This window comes from Thamnophis elegans, chromosome 6, assembly GCF_009769535.1.
Source record: "Thamnophis elegans isolate rThaEle1 chromosome 6, rThaEle1.pri, whole genome shotgun sequence".
Taxonomy (NCBI): Eukaryota; Metazoa; Chordata; class Lepidosauria; order Squamata; family Colubridae; genus Thamnophis; species Thamnophis elegans.
Genome location: NC_045546.1, coordinates 58347056 through 58363461, shown reverse-complemented (window position 1 = coordinate 58363461; position 16406 = coordinate 58347056). Strand labels below are relative to the sequence as shown.

Sequence of the window (16406 nt, the reverse complement as noted above, 5' to 3'; positions counted from 1 at the left end):
ATTAATCTTTTAAATGTGGAGATGCAAGGATACAGCTTTAAATCAGATAATATCATCAATTATCTTTTTTCTTCAAATAACTCATTTTTCAGAATGGTATTAATATCCAAACTAAGTAAATAGAAAACTTATTCTTTTACTTTCAATTCCTTGTTCCTTGTTACTAAACCACAGTGGTTTAATAGTTTTTTGTATGGTACAATTACAGGTTGAGATTGATTATATAAAAATATAAAAAAGAATTGTATAGAACTTTATAAAATATACCAATATATAAAATACATTTTATCCAGAAGTAGCAATGTATTTTGCATTATCGGAAACCAGCTATCAGTGCTGCTATAGAAAGAACTATAGCTTGCTGGTTTGCTACTGGGAACTGAGTCTTAAGTGTTTTCTGGGAAGAGCCCAGCTCTTTTAAAAAAAGGGCAGCTGTTACATAGGAATGGCTTCAGCTTTAGCAACTGCACCCAAATAAAGATTATTAGTAAGTTCCACATGAACTTCTAACTCATGTTAGTTTAATCCTAAATACAATAATGGATTTCCTTTACAGAGACTAAGTAATCTAAAATTAAGTCTCCTACTAATAATGATGTTCCTCTCTGATATAGATTATTGTAATCAATTCAGGATCTCTATATATTCTATATATATATTCCTATATGTTACCTTTTAGTGGCTGCTTAAATCTTACAATGATGTACTTATTCTTTGTTTTAATGTTCTAATTATGATTATTTGTATTTCCCTAATTGTATATTGCCTTTCCCCCTTACATATAATGGTTCATATAGGAGAGCTTGCATAGAATAATTGCTATAGTTTTCATTTGTTCTGATAAAACAAGAGAAAATTGTAAGAAAAACTTCAGTTGTTCACTGGTAAAGATGCTCATATTTAAGCAGAATGTATTGGCTGTTGATTAGGTATCTTTTATAGTGCTAATTTTCTGTTGGATTGGTAAAGTAAATATCTCTGCTAACTATATTTATAGGAAGGTTTATACATAAATAAATAAAATACTAAGTAATCTGGTTCATTCTAAAACATAAACACCAAATAATATATACATGTTTCTTTTCTTAGGCTGGATGCATCATACAGTGGATCAATTAGGAGATAAAGCCACCAAGGAAAACTATGCTATTCAATGTCTCCAAAAGTCTCTAGAGGCAGATCCAAACTCTGGCCAATCCTGGTATTTCCTTGGAAGGTAAGAATGAATTATGATAACAAAGTTTATGGTTTAGCAAATACATAGGTAGAGGAAGTAAATGCCTGATTTTATAAGATAGGGTAATGTTATTTTATACAATTACTACATTTTATACAGTTACTCCTTGAGGCTCAGTTACTTAAAAGATTCCAGAAAAGGTCTGTGTTCTGGCGGTTTGAGTTCTACCACTGTGTGATGGCATGTGCTCCCATCACTTGCCTCAGTTCCTACCAACCTAGCAATTCAGAAGCATATAAATTCAGTAGATTAATAGGTCCCATTTTAGTGTAAAGGTGAAAGTGTTCCTTGTTTTGCCATATGCACTGCACTGCAGCATGATGTCATGCTGGCCACATGACCGTGAAAATGGCTTAAAGAAACAGATGAGCCTCACCACTTAAAGTCAGCTATGACTAGCGGAGTAAAACCCACAGGGACATCACTTTTGGTTAACAATGATAACAGGAAATCTGTTGCTAAGCAATGCAATAGTAAAATGTGGCGCCATGTGACTATGCAGACCTACAGTGGTAATTTTATTTGTGGCTATTAGGTGAATCCCATGCAGTCACAGTGTTCCACAATCACATTATCCCTATTTGTGACCTCCTGCCAAGTTCCCCATTGACTTTGCTAGTTGGAAGCTAGTAGTAAATGGCGTTCATATGACTGCAGGACTCTGCAACTGTTGTAATTGCAAGCCAATTTCCATGAATCGTGATCATGTGACCACAGGAATGCTGCAATAGTTGCAAATTTGAAGACCAGCTATAAACCTCACCATTCAGGACCTCATAACTTTGTACAGTTACTGAACAAATGGTTGCTAACCAAGCCTATCTGTGGTTTGTTTGAAGACAATTATTTTGTTGAAAAATGTTCAATGCTGATAATCTTTTGTAATATGGCTGGGATTGTTCAGAATAAGTATAGAGACGAAATCATTAGCAAAACTACATGTGGAGAGAAGTTTATGTGATCTTATTTTTTAATCTATGTCAACTGCTGCTCTTGCTGTTTGATCTGTTGTCATCCTTTAAATTTGTGAAGCTTCCAAATAATTATAGAGTTGTGGCAACTTATACTCAAGATTTCTAAGCCTCTTGTTCTTGTATATTATTCAGGCTGCAAAAATAAGAAAGCACTGATTTATGAATTTCTTCTAGCTTATTTGTCACTTTGAATAGTTGTATGATAAAACAAGTATTCTGGAATCCTCCAGATATTTTTGGTTCAATTTCAAAATCTTTATTTTCATAGCTTGTATGCCCAGTAGCAAGGGATAGCTGATCCCTATTTCTAAAATATGATGTATGTAAAATAGTTCAGTAAAGATTCCGTTTTCCTCAATTTTGCATTGCTAGTTTCTGATAGTCTTTCTGTGCCGATATAGAACTAGTTCTTGATGTATGTCCTTTCATTTAGCAACTGTTTGAAGTTGTCATGATCCCAAAACAAAGCCACTTAATGTTTGGTCCTCGCACTCAGGCCTGTTGTCATTCAGAGATTTAGAGGCTTAGTAACCATCATGCATCTATGGCTGTTGCAACATCTGGGATTGCCGTTTGCAACCTTCCCAGCCAGCTTCCTACAAACAGACTCATTGGGAAATTCATCAGGAAGGTTGCAGGTTGTAGTCACATGATGTCTTAATGACTGCAACAAAAAATAATAAAATTGGATGTGATGCTCTGCACTTAGTAAGATGTAATGAACACTCCATTTAATGAAGAATTTTCCACTCCCTATTGGAGTCATAAGTCAAAGAGTATCTATCTTGCTGTATTAAATTCAAATAAGTCTTATTAGGAAAGCATATTATTTGTAGTAACTATTTATTTAAAAGTCTGTAGAATGTATGAAAATGCTCCTGATGGTTTATATTCTATTCCAATTTTACTGTTTAATTGTATTCTAAAATAATATCCCTGAATTCTTTATTTTAAATTAATTTTCTGTAGCCTTAGTGATGCACTCAGTAACTAATTTCTTCAATTTAGTTTGGGGGAAGAGAAATAAAAGACAGATTTTCCACATAAAATATTGGTTGTTTTCAGTTCACATTTCATTCTATATTAGTTCTTCATTTATTATGTAATATTGGCAATTATAGAATAGGATAGAATTATTTATTGGCCAAGTGTGATTGGACACACAAGGAATTTGTCTTTGGTGTAAATGCTCTCAGTGTACATACATAACCTATAAATGATGCATACAATTTTTTTTCATAATGGTAGAATTTTTTTGATGGTTGCAAGGTTCTGGTAAAATTGATTCTGGTGAAATTGATGATAAATTGGACGAGGCAGCAAATTGTAAGAATACATAAATTGTAATTAATCCATGTAATATTAATAGCAAACAATTATAAAATCAGTCTCTAGATTTGTTTTTATCCATCTTTTCTTTCAGGTGCTATTCAAGTATTGGGAAAGTTCAGGATGCCTTTATTTCTTATAGGCAATCTATTGATAAATCAGAAGCAAGTGCGGACACATGGTGTTCTATAGGGTAAGAGATTATGAGAGAAGTAATATAACAAAATTTAATATAGTTCATCAAGATGCTTTTTAATATATGTTTTATCATATAACTATCTTGGAACTGTTTTTATGAAATGTAAAGTTATTATAATTTCTTATGCTAGATATTCTTCACATCTGAGATGTATATATTCTCAAAGTTAATATTAAGGCTAACGTTTAGGCAAAATTTACTAAGCACCTTAGGATACAACTTCTTGTTTAAAAAGATATTTGAAACATTTCCAAACATTCCATTATAGTAAGTTGAAGTTTTATAGCTTTATTATTCAAGAAAATTATGCTTATCACTTATTTTAGTACAAATTGAGACATATGATGAAACTTTGGAGGTGATTTTGTTACTTACAATTGAGTGTTTGTCCTTTTAGTGTGCTGTACCAACAACAGAATCAGCCTATGGATGCATTACAGGCTTATATCTGTGCTGTACAATTGGACCATGGCCATGCTGCAGCCTGGATGGATCTTGGCACTCTCTATGAATCCTGCAATCAGTCTCAGGATGCCATTAAATGCTACTTAAATGCAACCAGAAGCAAAAACTGTAGTAATACCTCTGCACTTGCAGCACGAATAAAGTATTTACAGGTAAAAACATGGTCTTAAAATAGGGATCTATTTAGCAATAATATCAAGTTAGAAAGGAGGAGGAAAATAAGGACACAGACATTTTATATGTGATTGTTTCATAAGCTTCACAGTCTGTTTCCATATGCATTCAGGACATGTCATAGCTTGCAGTTTCATTTGCTTTTTCATTTTAAGTGGGTCTCTATTAAGTATTTTTTGTATTTTGATATAATTTAAGCATATTTTGTGTTGTCTACATTTTAAGTTATCATAGCATTTAGTAAGAGAATACACACACTATCTTTTGCTCTTGTTAGCAACTTCAGAACCAAAGGATTAATGAGACCACTGAAATCAGAGCTCAGTTTTGTTCCAATTCTCACAAAGGTTTATATCTGGTTACCCTCTTTATCCGTCCCAGATTTAAAATTGATCCTTTCTAAGACATAATAGAGTACAGAATTTAGGAAAATTTCATGGACTTGATCTTACTAAATTAGGCTTGTGTTAAATTCACTTTTTACATAATTTTTCCTAGGCTCAGTTGTGTAACCTTCCACAAGGTAGTCTACAGAATAAAACTAAATTACTTCCTAGTATTGAGGAGGCATGGAGCCTACCAATCCCCGCAGAGCTTACCTCCAGGCAGGGTGCCATGAACACAACACAGCAGGTGAGAAGTTGGGTTATGTTCTGCAGGTGCCCAGCTTTTTAAGGGTTCTTTTCAATCAATCGTAGTAGTCAAAATTATTTTGCTGTAGCACAGAGTTAGTTTTCACTGGTAATAAGACTTAATAGCAGAGGGAGAATAAGGAACCTCCCTGTCATGGAAGAAATATGGGGGTACCATTTTAGAACCTTTGTGGATTTCATAATTATCATGAAGATATCCCACATAGAATTTGCAGCAGTTTTTTGTCTGTTTTGAAAACCAACCCATGAAAGGTACACACTACTTCTTTGATACTATGAAATTGATTTTCAGTAAATAATTTCAGAGTAAATTCATAGCCCTTTTTAAAATGTACAACTGGTAAAAGATACTATTGAAGGAACAGTTTAAAATGAATAGAACCATATTTTCTCTCCCTCTGATTCCTAGGCTTGTAAACCTCATCAAAATACTGAACCTGTTCTAGGCCTCAGTCAGACACCTATTTCACAGCAGTTGCCACTACACATGATTCCTTCTAGCCATGTAGATGACCTGTCCAGTCCAGCCAAGAGGAAAAGACCATCTAGTCCAACCAAGGTATATATACTCATATAAGCGCCCCACTTAGTTTTAAAAATCAGCGCTTCAAAAGAATTAGGGCATAACCAAGATAGGTCTTTATAACAGTTATAATATTCACAACTGTGACATTGGTGTAAGAGTAGTTCACCATTACAATAGCTATAACAGCACCATAGCAGAAGGTATGAAAAGAGCCATCCCATTTTGTCTATCATATTTGTTTATATTTGGAATACTGAATCATCTCATGGATGGTGTCGTAGAAACTACAATGAATTTTGGTGAACTTTGAAACATATATCATTTGATTTTATTTAATTAATCATCATAATTGGTTGGTTTTTTGCATTATCTCATATATTAACCAATATTTTCTTTTGGTATTTAGCAGTATTTTATTGTTCCTTTAATAATTGATTTGTAGTGAGCACCATTGAGACAATTTTAATTTTAGATACTCTACTAACACTATTATTAATGTTGTGGTTATTAATTGTTTTTAGAACACTTTAGAGGCTTGGAGCAGTGGCCACACAATGTCACATCCTCCTCCAGTACAGCAGCAAATACATTCTTGGTGCTTGACACCACAGAAATTACAGGTGAAGGTGTTTCTTTTTGTTTTTTTTACTTAATAACATATAACTATAAAATCAGTACGTTCACATCTTGCCTGATGACTTAGCTAGTTTTTTTTCTGATGTATTTTTCTTTTAGTGTATGTGTGTGTCGATGTGAGTGTATTTACTAAATGTTTTTATTTATGTATTTGTTTTCCTCTTCTAAGACATTTAAATTTATAAAAAATTATTACTGTAGTTAAAACAGTTTTTGTACATATTGTGCATGTTACTTGAAAACATTGTATTTGTATGAAAACACATTTTTATTGTTTGAATGGGTTGTCGTAACACACATGTCATAGAAAAGTAGTTTCATACAATGCTTTTGCTCTTCAGAGTTTCTTTTTTTAAGGGTATAATTTTGATACCCTACAATATTTGATAAATAAATGAAATATTCAAAACATATTCTTTGTATACTGAATCAAAAAATGGACAGCTCTGGTTTTTTAACAGGCTTAATGCCTAGTATCTCTTTTCTCTCTAAGTCATATTGTGATAAGAGATATATTTTTATTTCTTTTTCAGCACTTGGAACAGCTGCGTGCAAATAGAAATAGTTTAAATCCAGCACAGAAACTTATGCTGGAACAGCTGGAGAGTCAGTTTGTCTTGATGCAGCAACACCAGCAGGTGCCAGCAAACACATTTACTTTACAGATTGTTTTATAAATGAAATTGGTTGGACTTTTAAAATTCTAGGATTTTAAATATTTATGAATATTTTAGTCATTCTTGGTCAGTGTTGTAAGTATGGGGGAAAAGGATGGATGAATAAATATATTAGAAGGAATTCATATGGTAAATTAGCATAGGCTTATTTTATTTTATGAGATAATATAGTGTAGTTATTTATTCTTCAATTACTGACATGGAAGTAGTACACATTCATAACATGGTATTTATTTTCTGCCATTAATTATGAACTTATATAGAGATGCTAGAGAATTTGGTGAAGTAAAACCTCAAAAGTGTTATTTTACAGCACTATTCCAGTCTTTATTAGATGACAAGATACGTACCTGAAGCAAAGGTTTTTTTTTTTAAAAAAAAAAAAACAAAGATGCACGTTTTTGCATAATAGTTTTGTCAAAAATATGTCTGGCTTTAACAATGTATTCTTTTAGAAAACTTGGGGCAAACATTTTATGTTGAGGCATATACTGCTCCTGGCTGTATCACTTATTCCTGATTCCTGTTGGATTGTTATTATGTTTTACTATGCTGCTGCTGTATTTATTTCATTTTTGCCAATGTACTTTTGAGAAGTACCTTGCTGCATGTTGCATGTACACAATGACTTAAGAATGACAACCATGTACATAAATGCCACTTTTGCCTATAAAATATGCGAAAGGGATAACATTTTTTTCATCGTTACTGCTTAATATGATCTTGCTCACACAGAATGATTTATATGTCACATTATGGGGTTATATAATTTTGTACTATCTTTTATGGGGTATACCTTTATATTCATAAACTTTAGAAGAGCGTAGTTTAGGTGTTAATACCTGCTTCACCAAAAATGTTTGAGGAAATCATAACTATAATTTGCCAATCTTTTATTCCCTTTTTGTTAGATGAGGCAGATGGGAGTTGCACAGGTACGATCTACTGGAATTGCTAATGGGCCAACAACTGACTCATCACTGCCTACAAACTCTGTCTCTGGTCCGCAGCCACAGGTTGCTCTAACCAGAGTGCCTAACATCACGCAGCACGGAATCAGTCCAACCTGTCCTGGGCAGCCTATGGCAAATGGACCCTTTTCAGCAGGCTCAGTTCCCTGCAGCACAGCAAAAACGCTGAGTAGTACAGACACTATTTTGATAGGCAATAATCACATAACAGGAAGTGGAAGTAATGGAAACGTGCCTTACCTGCAGCGAAACGTACTCTCTCTACCTCATAACCGCACAAACCTGACCAGCAGCGCAGAGGAGCCGTGGAAAAAACAACTATCTAACTCCACTCAGGTAAATGATATATCAATTTAATTTTTAATGCTGATGCAAGAGCATAATTTTCTATTCCAGTTTCCATTCAGTAGAAATATATAGGTAGTCCTCGACTTTCAACCATTTGTTTAGTGACAGTTTAAAGTTGCAATGGCATTGAAAAAAATAACTTATGAGCAGTCCTCACAGGTACAACCATCACTGCATCCCAATCAGGGATGGATTCCGGCAGTCACTATTGCTGGTTTCCTTGTGGGTGCGCCGCACACATGCACACACTTGCTGTGCCTGCGCACGCTTGCTATAAGTGCATTTGCAGTGCAATAAAAATTGTTCTGCGAATGTGCAGAAGCAAAAAACAAGATGATGGCACCTACAGCGCTGCCTGGAGACCAGTTCAGGGGCATGGCAGGCCTGGGTTGCTGCCGGTTGCCAAGCTACTACCGGTTCAGCTGGACTGGTAGGAACCCACTACTGATCCTAATGGGTGCTTGGCAACTGGCATGTATTTGGAACAGTTTCAGTGTCCCAGGGGCATGTGATTGCACTTGTTAATCTATGTTACTAAGTAAAGTACCTTCCAAAATGGAACAGTTTATATGATACAGATATATTTAAATAAAGCATAACATTCACTGATAATCAGAAAGAACATGAAATATTTGAAACGCCAGGTGATATTTATATTTACTAAGTAAACACAATTGAATAGATTCATTATTTTAAAATTTCTTAGTATTTTTATTTAAGTATTAATATATTTTTGATAAAATTTTAGTTTTCTAAAAGAAAAAAATAACAAACATAGGAAATGTTTGCCAAGAAAATGCAGTATTTGTTTCTTTTTGAAAACTCAAAATAAGGCATCAGTTTTTTAATTCATAATTATTAAAATAGAACTATATCTTACTTAGAAATGTAATATGATTTCTTCCACCAATACAAAATGGGTTTAATCACAAGAGTAATTTATTTGCTTTATCAGTTTTCATGATAGAAAAATATTAATAAAATTCTAAACACAGTCAAAAATTTAACCAAAAATTTAAGGGGATTGATTTGGAATAATTTCATTTATCATTGAACTTAACTCGTCTATTTACTAAATATTGAGCTTTGAAATATATTTCTCTTAGGAAATTCATAATAATACATTTGGTGTTGAGATATTTCCTTACCAGATTCATCAAGCCATTCAACAATGGCAGAGTTTCAAGTGTATTTGAAAAGTTCTTAAAAATTCAGAGAGATATTCAGAGATGTATATACCTTGTTAAACTTTATAGCACACTTAAAGATCATCACAGGAAATGTTTTGTGACATTTTGTATTATATCATAAACTTTATATATGTGTCTGTGTGTGTGTACATACATACACGCACACACACGCACACACACAATTTTGGTTGTAAAATGTTTTATAAAATTCATCAAATTTCAGTTTCACAAAAGTCATGGGTCCTGGACTTTGGATTCCTTCTGTATGTTAGTCCATTTGAAATATCTTTCATATGTTAAGTGTTGCCCAAGTAAAGTTTATGGGAACAGCAAAAGAAAATTGGTTCCCCCTCAATGGGCTTTAATATGTAAAACTATATTTGTCTAGGTTGACTGCTTTTCAGTATGATGAAAGCAAGGGGGGGGGGAGATTCGTTTTTAAGTCAGTTAAATTGAATAGTAAATTGGAATCTTATTTGATTCTTACAATCTAAATGAATAATGTTTCAAATATATCAAGTTCGTAAAGAAAACGATGGATAAGAATTAATTTTCCTAAACTCCATCGGTTTTTATAGCTTCTTGTGAAGTGCTTCAGATTAATCCTCCTCCAAATTGTTCTATGTAAGTGAATTCATTTAACAGGAATTCTCTAGAGCAGGAGTGTCAAACTGGTGGCCTATAGGCCAGATGCGTCACGTGCAGGCCACACCACTCCAGCTCCAAGAAGGGGAAAAAAGTTGTGATACATCACATGACGGCAATAGGACACTGTGAGTTTGACACCTGTGCTCTAGAGGGAAAGGACATTTGGGCAAGGACCTCTAGGGGCAGGTAAGAAGAAAAGTTTTTTAAAAAAAAAGTAAAGTAAATTTGAATACAGATAATTAAAATGAAAAATCTTTCATAATAAATAAAAACGTACAATTAAAATAATATTGAAAGTGTTTTTCATTGATACTCATAATTTCTCAGGAGATTCACAAGAACAGGTAGAATTTGCTTTTGACCTGAGTAAATCCATGTATTTCTCTTTTTCGTATTAAAGATTTCTCATCATTTTCTATCAATTTAGTTTAGGGTATCTTTTGAATATGATGAATTTAGAAATGTGTTAGAAATCTAGAAAATCCTGTTGACACCCATTTTAGATATTCATTCATTCATTCAATTTCTATGGCTGTCCATCTCAGTCAGTGACTCTGGGCAACTTACAATTCAGAATTGTACAATTTACAATTTAAGAATTTTAAAATATTTTAAAACAATAAACAGTAAAAACATTAAAAACATCCAATTCAATATACAAAAGAAATTATATTTGACCAATTAGCAATATAGCCAGGAAGCGCAACTCTTGGCCATTCAGCACTGCATACTTGGGAAAATAGACAGGATTTTAGGGACTTATCAAAGGGTAACAGGGTTGGGGCCATTCTGATATCTGAAGAGAGGATGTTCCATAGAGCCACTGCAGAAAAAGCTCACCTTTTGGTCTCTGCCAGCTGACATTTCTTTGGTTGATGGGATCTGCAGCATGCCCATTCTGGCTGACCTAGTTGGATGGGTTAGACTCATGAAAAAAAGATGATCCCTCAGATTTTTTTATAATCTGATTGTAGAATCTGATTTTAATAATCTAAAACTGTCAGGAATATAATGAGTAAGGGACTTTTGATCTTTTATTTCTTAATAGCATAAAATAAAATTTATTTCTTTATTTAATTTCTATAACTAGCCATCACAATCCAACTGTCTTGTCCAGAGACAAGTGCTTCTTCACCACATTTACAACCCACCTGCCACACTCCCTGTGGTACATGAATTGATGTGTGACCTTCCTTATGAGAGAGCCAGTTTAGTGGTTAAAATGCTTACATAGAAACCAAGAAAGTGTAGGTTTAGTTCTTTCTCCCTTAGACATGAAAGCCAATTGGATAACTTTGGACCAGTCTCTCTGTTTCAGCCCACTCTCACCTCCCAGGGTTGTTATAGACAAAATAAGAGGTAGATGTATATTTGCCACCTTGAGTTGATGTGCCTCCCCCATCTCCCTCCCCAAAGGAGGGATACAAATCTAATACCCAGGTCCTTGGGAAAGACTCAGTAGATGGATAAGCTTTGCTTCCGGAAATCCAGCACCATCTCCTTTGTCATGCTAGTGTTTAGAGGTAAATTGTTTTTTGAACACCATGTGGATAGCTTCTGGACTTCTTCCCTGTTGTGTCTTCTGCAAACTTTATTATGATGTTGGATGGATCAGAGGATATGTGGTCATATGTATATAGCGAGTACAAGTAGGGGCTGAGCACACAGCCTTGAGGGGAGCCTGTGCTGAGCTTCAGAGTGGAAGATGTAAAGAACGTAGCCCTTAATGTCTGTGGACAATCCGTCAGGAAGTCTTTGATCCAGTCACAAGTGAGGGGTTATTTCCTACATAAACAAAGATAGTGCTAGGGGTTGGAGCTACTGGACAAATTGATGTAAGGACTGTTGACTGAGCAACCAGGACCAGCAATTGCCGGTCCTTACTTGGCACAAATGTACACAAATTGAAAAGAAAGAAATATAAATATACTGTTACAAATGAAGTCCAACAAGAAGAGGATATCTGAAAAGAAGGCACCAGTTCTGGAAACAACATCCAGAATCAGAAATAGCAGAATAGTGACAAGCAGATCAAGGTTCATTTATAATCTGAAAGAAACTATTCACAGAAGCAGGTTGGAAGATTTACAAAGACCTACCCCAGGCAAAAGAAATTGAAGCCTTGCCAAAAATAGCTCACATTGTAGAAGTAAATTATAAAGCCAGCATAATGGAAACCAGCATAGATATTGAAAAATTTTCATTCCCAATCCAGGCACCTTCTCCTCTGCCTTCTCTTCAGAAAGAATAAAGTCCTCTAACTAAAAGAAGAATTAAAACAAAAAATAACTGAGCATCCAGAACTGCATAAAAACAGCATTAAAAAAACCTGGCACAAATTATTAAATTACTTTTAAAAACTAGCACACATTTAAAAGATGCCAATATTATAACAGCAAATATAAGCACCAGCTCACTACAAGAACTGCTCTACAGTCACTTGTTGTCAAGCAGTTTAACAACATACTGCAAGGAAGTGAAATTGAAGATAAGTTAACATCTGGCACAATCAGTGATGGGTTGCAGGCAGGTACCATTCTGGTACGGTGCTCTGGAGGGCCCGCCCGCCTGAGCTCTTTACCTGTCCCTTAAAGCCTTCGGCACTTACGTGCATGGCTTGCGGAAGCATCACTGGCAGCTACAACGCATGTGCGCCCCACACGTGAGCTGTGCACGTCCATGTGGGTGATGCCAGGCCCATTCCAACTGTACTGGTTGGAACAGGGTCCATAACCCACCACTGGGCAAAATCTACCTGCTAATGAATAATCCAACAAAATAGACAACATCAGATAACTCCAGGCCAATTTCCTCTTAACAACAACTTTGAAATTGCTAACTGGTGTGTGGTAGCTGATGCAGCCCTAAGAGCATGTAGTTGAAAATAAGAAAGTAAACTGCCCAAACAGCAGAGGAATGAAAGAGCAGATACTAATTTACAAGATGATTCTGGAAAACTTTGAGAAGGAAAACCATCTTGAATGTAGCTTGCAGTGATTACAAGAAGGATAATCAAGTGCCTAGAAATAACATGAGTCATCAGGAACATCAGAAGCTTTGTATAAAGATCAGAAGTACAATGGAAGACACAGTTGATGATCAATAGTGATAGACTGGGAGAGATTAATATCAAGAGAAGAAACTTTCAAGGATTGAAAACCATTGCTGCTCGTCATTGCCCTGTTCCTCTGTCAACAATACTGAACATGTCGGGTCATGGCTATCAAATATCAAAAACATCTTCCAACCTTCATTTGCATGAAGCTGTATGGTAAAATGCTATCTGAAATATAATCATTGCTCAACACTGTCTGTATATACAGTCAAGATACTGCAGTGGAGTTTGGACTGGACAAATGTGTCACCCTTACCAGGGGAAAAATAGTTAAACTGAAGGAATCGAGATGCCCTATATAAATAAGAGTCTGGATTAATATGATTACTATAAATACCTGAGCATCCTTCAAGCTCAACATCAAGTACACTGAAGTCAAGAAGAAATTTGAAGTGAATGCATCAAGACAGTGAAAAAGATCTTAGTCCAAACTCAATGGAAGAAATTTCTTCAAGGGAATTAATACCTGACCAATTCCTGTCATTAGATAACACAGCTGGAATAGTGGATTAGACTCTTAACAGAACTGGAAACAAAAATAGGGGCACATGGAATAGTACAAGTGCATCAGACAATTGAAGAAGAAAAAGGGGCATTGAAAGAATATTTGATCAGAGATGTGCTGAAGATAGCCTTAACTGACTACTGGAGAGATCAAACTGGCCTATAAGAATATGAATAATGAAATGAAATAATAAAGAAGAGATATGGCAAGGCAAAGTTTTAAAAGGCCAATAAGTTAAAGAAATTGCAAATAATAGCAAAACTTAGCAAATAGCCAAGAGCAGGAACATTGAAGAAAGAGACAGAGGAATTGATTCTGTCTGCACAAGACCAAGCCTTAAGAATAGACGCGTACAAAGCCAGAATTGAAAAGACAGCAAATGTTGCCTTTGCAAAGAAGTTGAAGAAACAGTAGACCACTTAGCTGCTTCAAGAAGATCATACAGATTGACTACAAACAATGGTCTGACAAAGTATTAACAATGATGTCTAGGAATACTGAGAGAAATGTTGTTTTCCTGTAAGCAAGATCAGAAAATAGACAAAGTAATAGAAAATGAAGAAGCTAAAGTAGCCTGGGACTTTAGAATTCAAACAGACAAGCAACTGCCACATAATATGCCACACTTAACCGTAGTTAGTTAAAAATACCAAAAAGCCTGAATAGTAGACATAGCAATACCCGGAGATAGCAGAATAGAAGAGAAAATCTGAAGAAAATCACAAAATACCAAACATGAAAATAGAAGTAGAACAACTATGACAAAACAAAGGAAAGATAGTACTAATAGTCATAAATTCCTTGATTACAGTCCCAAAACAACTGAAACACCTCCTGCAATGATACTTTTAACACTATCAAAGAACAACATCTGCCTATCCCTAGTCCTTATGAAGTACTCAATATATGGATAAAAATGGCAAACCCTTTAAACATGTGGCTGACTTTGCAACAAACCATAATAGCAGTTGCCAAAATGATTCACTGAAATGTGTAAAATCATCCTGTACGATTAATGAAAAATTGGTGGGAAAATAGTTTTAAAATAGTAGTTGAAAATGAGCAGGTTAAAATATTGTGTGATTTCTGAATACAAATTCTTAAAATCTTGATTTATAACACAGCAGTTATCATTATGTTTTAAAAGAAGAAAGCATGGATAATTAATGTGGGAATTGCAGGGAATAGTAGAATAGAAGATAAAGAATTGGAGAAGGTTACAATGTATTCAGATCTGACAATTAAAATTGAAAGGTTCTAGCATAAAGCCGATTGGTTATTGACTCATTTGGTGCCATACTAAAAAATCACTTAGAAGATCACTTAGAAAATCTGTGCATTGACAAATTTTTCATGTGTTGATTGCAAAAGGCCACATTACTTGGATCCACATACTATGTTGATACATTACTTCTTCCTACGATATGAGGAGAACTCAATTTGCCTAAGGCCAACACCAGCTCAAGAACTGTCACCTTCAAAGTTACTTTAGGCAAGTGACTGCTCTGTGTTTATGCGAGGATATAGTCCCCTCTTTATTACAGTTTAAATCCAGTGCTGCTTTTTTCCTCCTTCCCCACTGTCTGGTGACCACCCTGCTTTGGGCTTCTCAGTCATGTTGCTAGGTAGCAATGGATTGTTCATATAATCATGCAACTTACATCATTGTCCTCTTTATTATACCTCCTCCCCCTCTAGGTGTCTGGAAAGATCAAAAACCATTCTTTTCTGATACAAAATGTTTTTCCTCCCTCTGGTCCATAGAAAAACACCCCTGTTTTTACAGGTGCAGAGCAGTATAAATGGATTGTATACTTTTTGTCTCCTTCAGTCTTCATTGCTGAAAGCTTCTCTTTGGCTGTAAAAACAAAAGTATTGCTTTCACATGAACTTCCCCCATGTGACTGGGTAATTATCCAAAGATAGCTGGATTTTAACCTCCAGTAGTTGGGTCTGCTAGAAGCATATCATGAATGGTAGCCTACATCATGAATCAGGAGTTTGAGCAACTTGTAATTTTTGAGAACATGAATAAATGGCCATTTTCCTCAGTAGAAGAAAAGCTATGGGAAAGAATGAAGTAGACCATCTTAGAAAAATATCAGCTGTTAGCAAAACAGTATTCAAAGTATGGACATGATAGGTCAATTGTAAAGTCTAAGGCTTTTGTCAAGTGAGTGGAGGCTGCAACCTGGAGCTAGGCAGGTATATATATATTTTAGATACTCAATTGATATGTTGCCATCTCACCTAGTAGCAATTCTAGGCATCTTACAATCATTGAAAAACCAATAAGAAATTTATTTATTTTATTTATTTATTTTATTTGTCTTGTATGCCGCCCACTCCCGGAGGACTCCGGGCGGCTCACAAAAGACAAGGGAAAGGGGGGAACAAGACAAAGACAACATATTAAAAACAAAACCAACATTCACAATTTCTATGGAGGTAGATGTTTCTCAGCTCCCCCCAGCCTGCTGGAACAGCCAGGACTTGGTGGCTTTGCGGAAGGCCGGGAGGGTAGTAAGGATCCGGATCTCAACAGGGAGCTCGTTCCAGAGGGCCGGAGCTGCAACAGAGAAGGCTCTCCCCCGGGGAGTCGCCAGCCGACATTGGCTGGCAGATGGAATCCGGAGGAGACCCAACCTGTGCGATCTAATTGGTCTGAGAGAGGTAATCGGCAGGAGGCGGTCTCTCAGGTAGAAACAAAAAAAAAAATCAAAATAATAAATAGTAACATTAAATTAAGTTAAAGTTAG

The 16406-nt window shown here is 35.2% G+C and overlaps 1 protein-coding gene across 5 annotated transcripts in view; it reads left to right on the top strand.

Moving 5' to 3' along the window:
* Positions 1–16406, top strand: part of KDM6A (lysine demethylase 6A) — a 266555-nt gene that overhangs the window by 153180 nt on the left and 96969 nt on the right. For 3 of the 5 annotated variants that reach the window (XM_032219794.1, XM_032219797.1, XM_032219795.1), the window contains 8 exons: positions 1090–1216; positions 3635–3733; positions 4137–4356; positions 4877–5011; positions 5441–5590; positions 6079–6177; positions 6727–6831; positions 7782–8177. In XM_032219794.1, the coding sequence (XP_032075685.1) occupies positions 1090–1216; positions 3635–3733; positions 4137–4356; positions 4877–5011; positions 5441–5590; positions 6079–6177; positions 6727–6831; positions 7782–8177 (1331 nt within the window). The remainder of the gene's footprint in view (positions 1–1089; positions 1217–3634; positions 3734–4136; positions 4357–4876; positions 5012–5440; positions 5591–6078; positions 6178–6726; positions 6832–7781; positions 8178–16406) is intronic. The other 2 variants (XM_032219796.1, XM_032219798.1) reach the window with 1 other exon arrangement.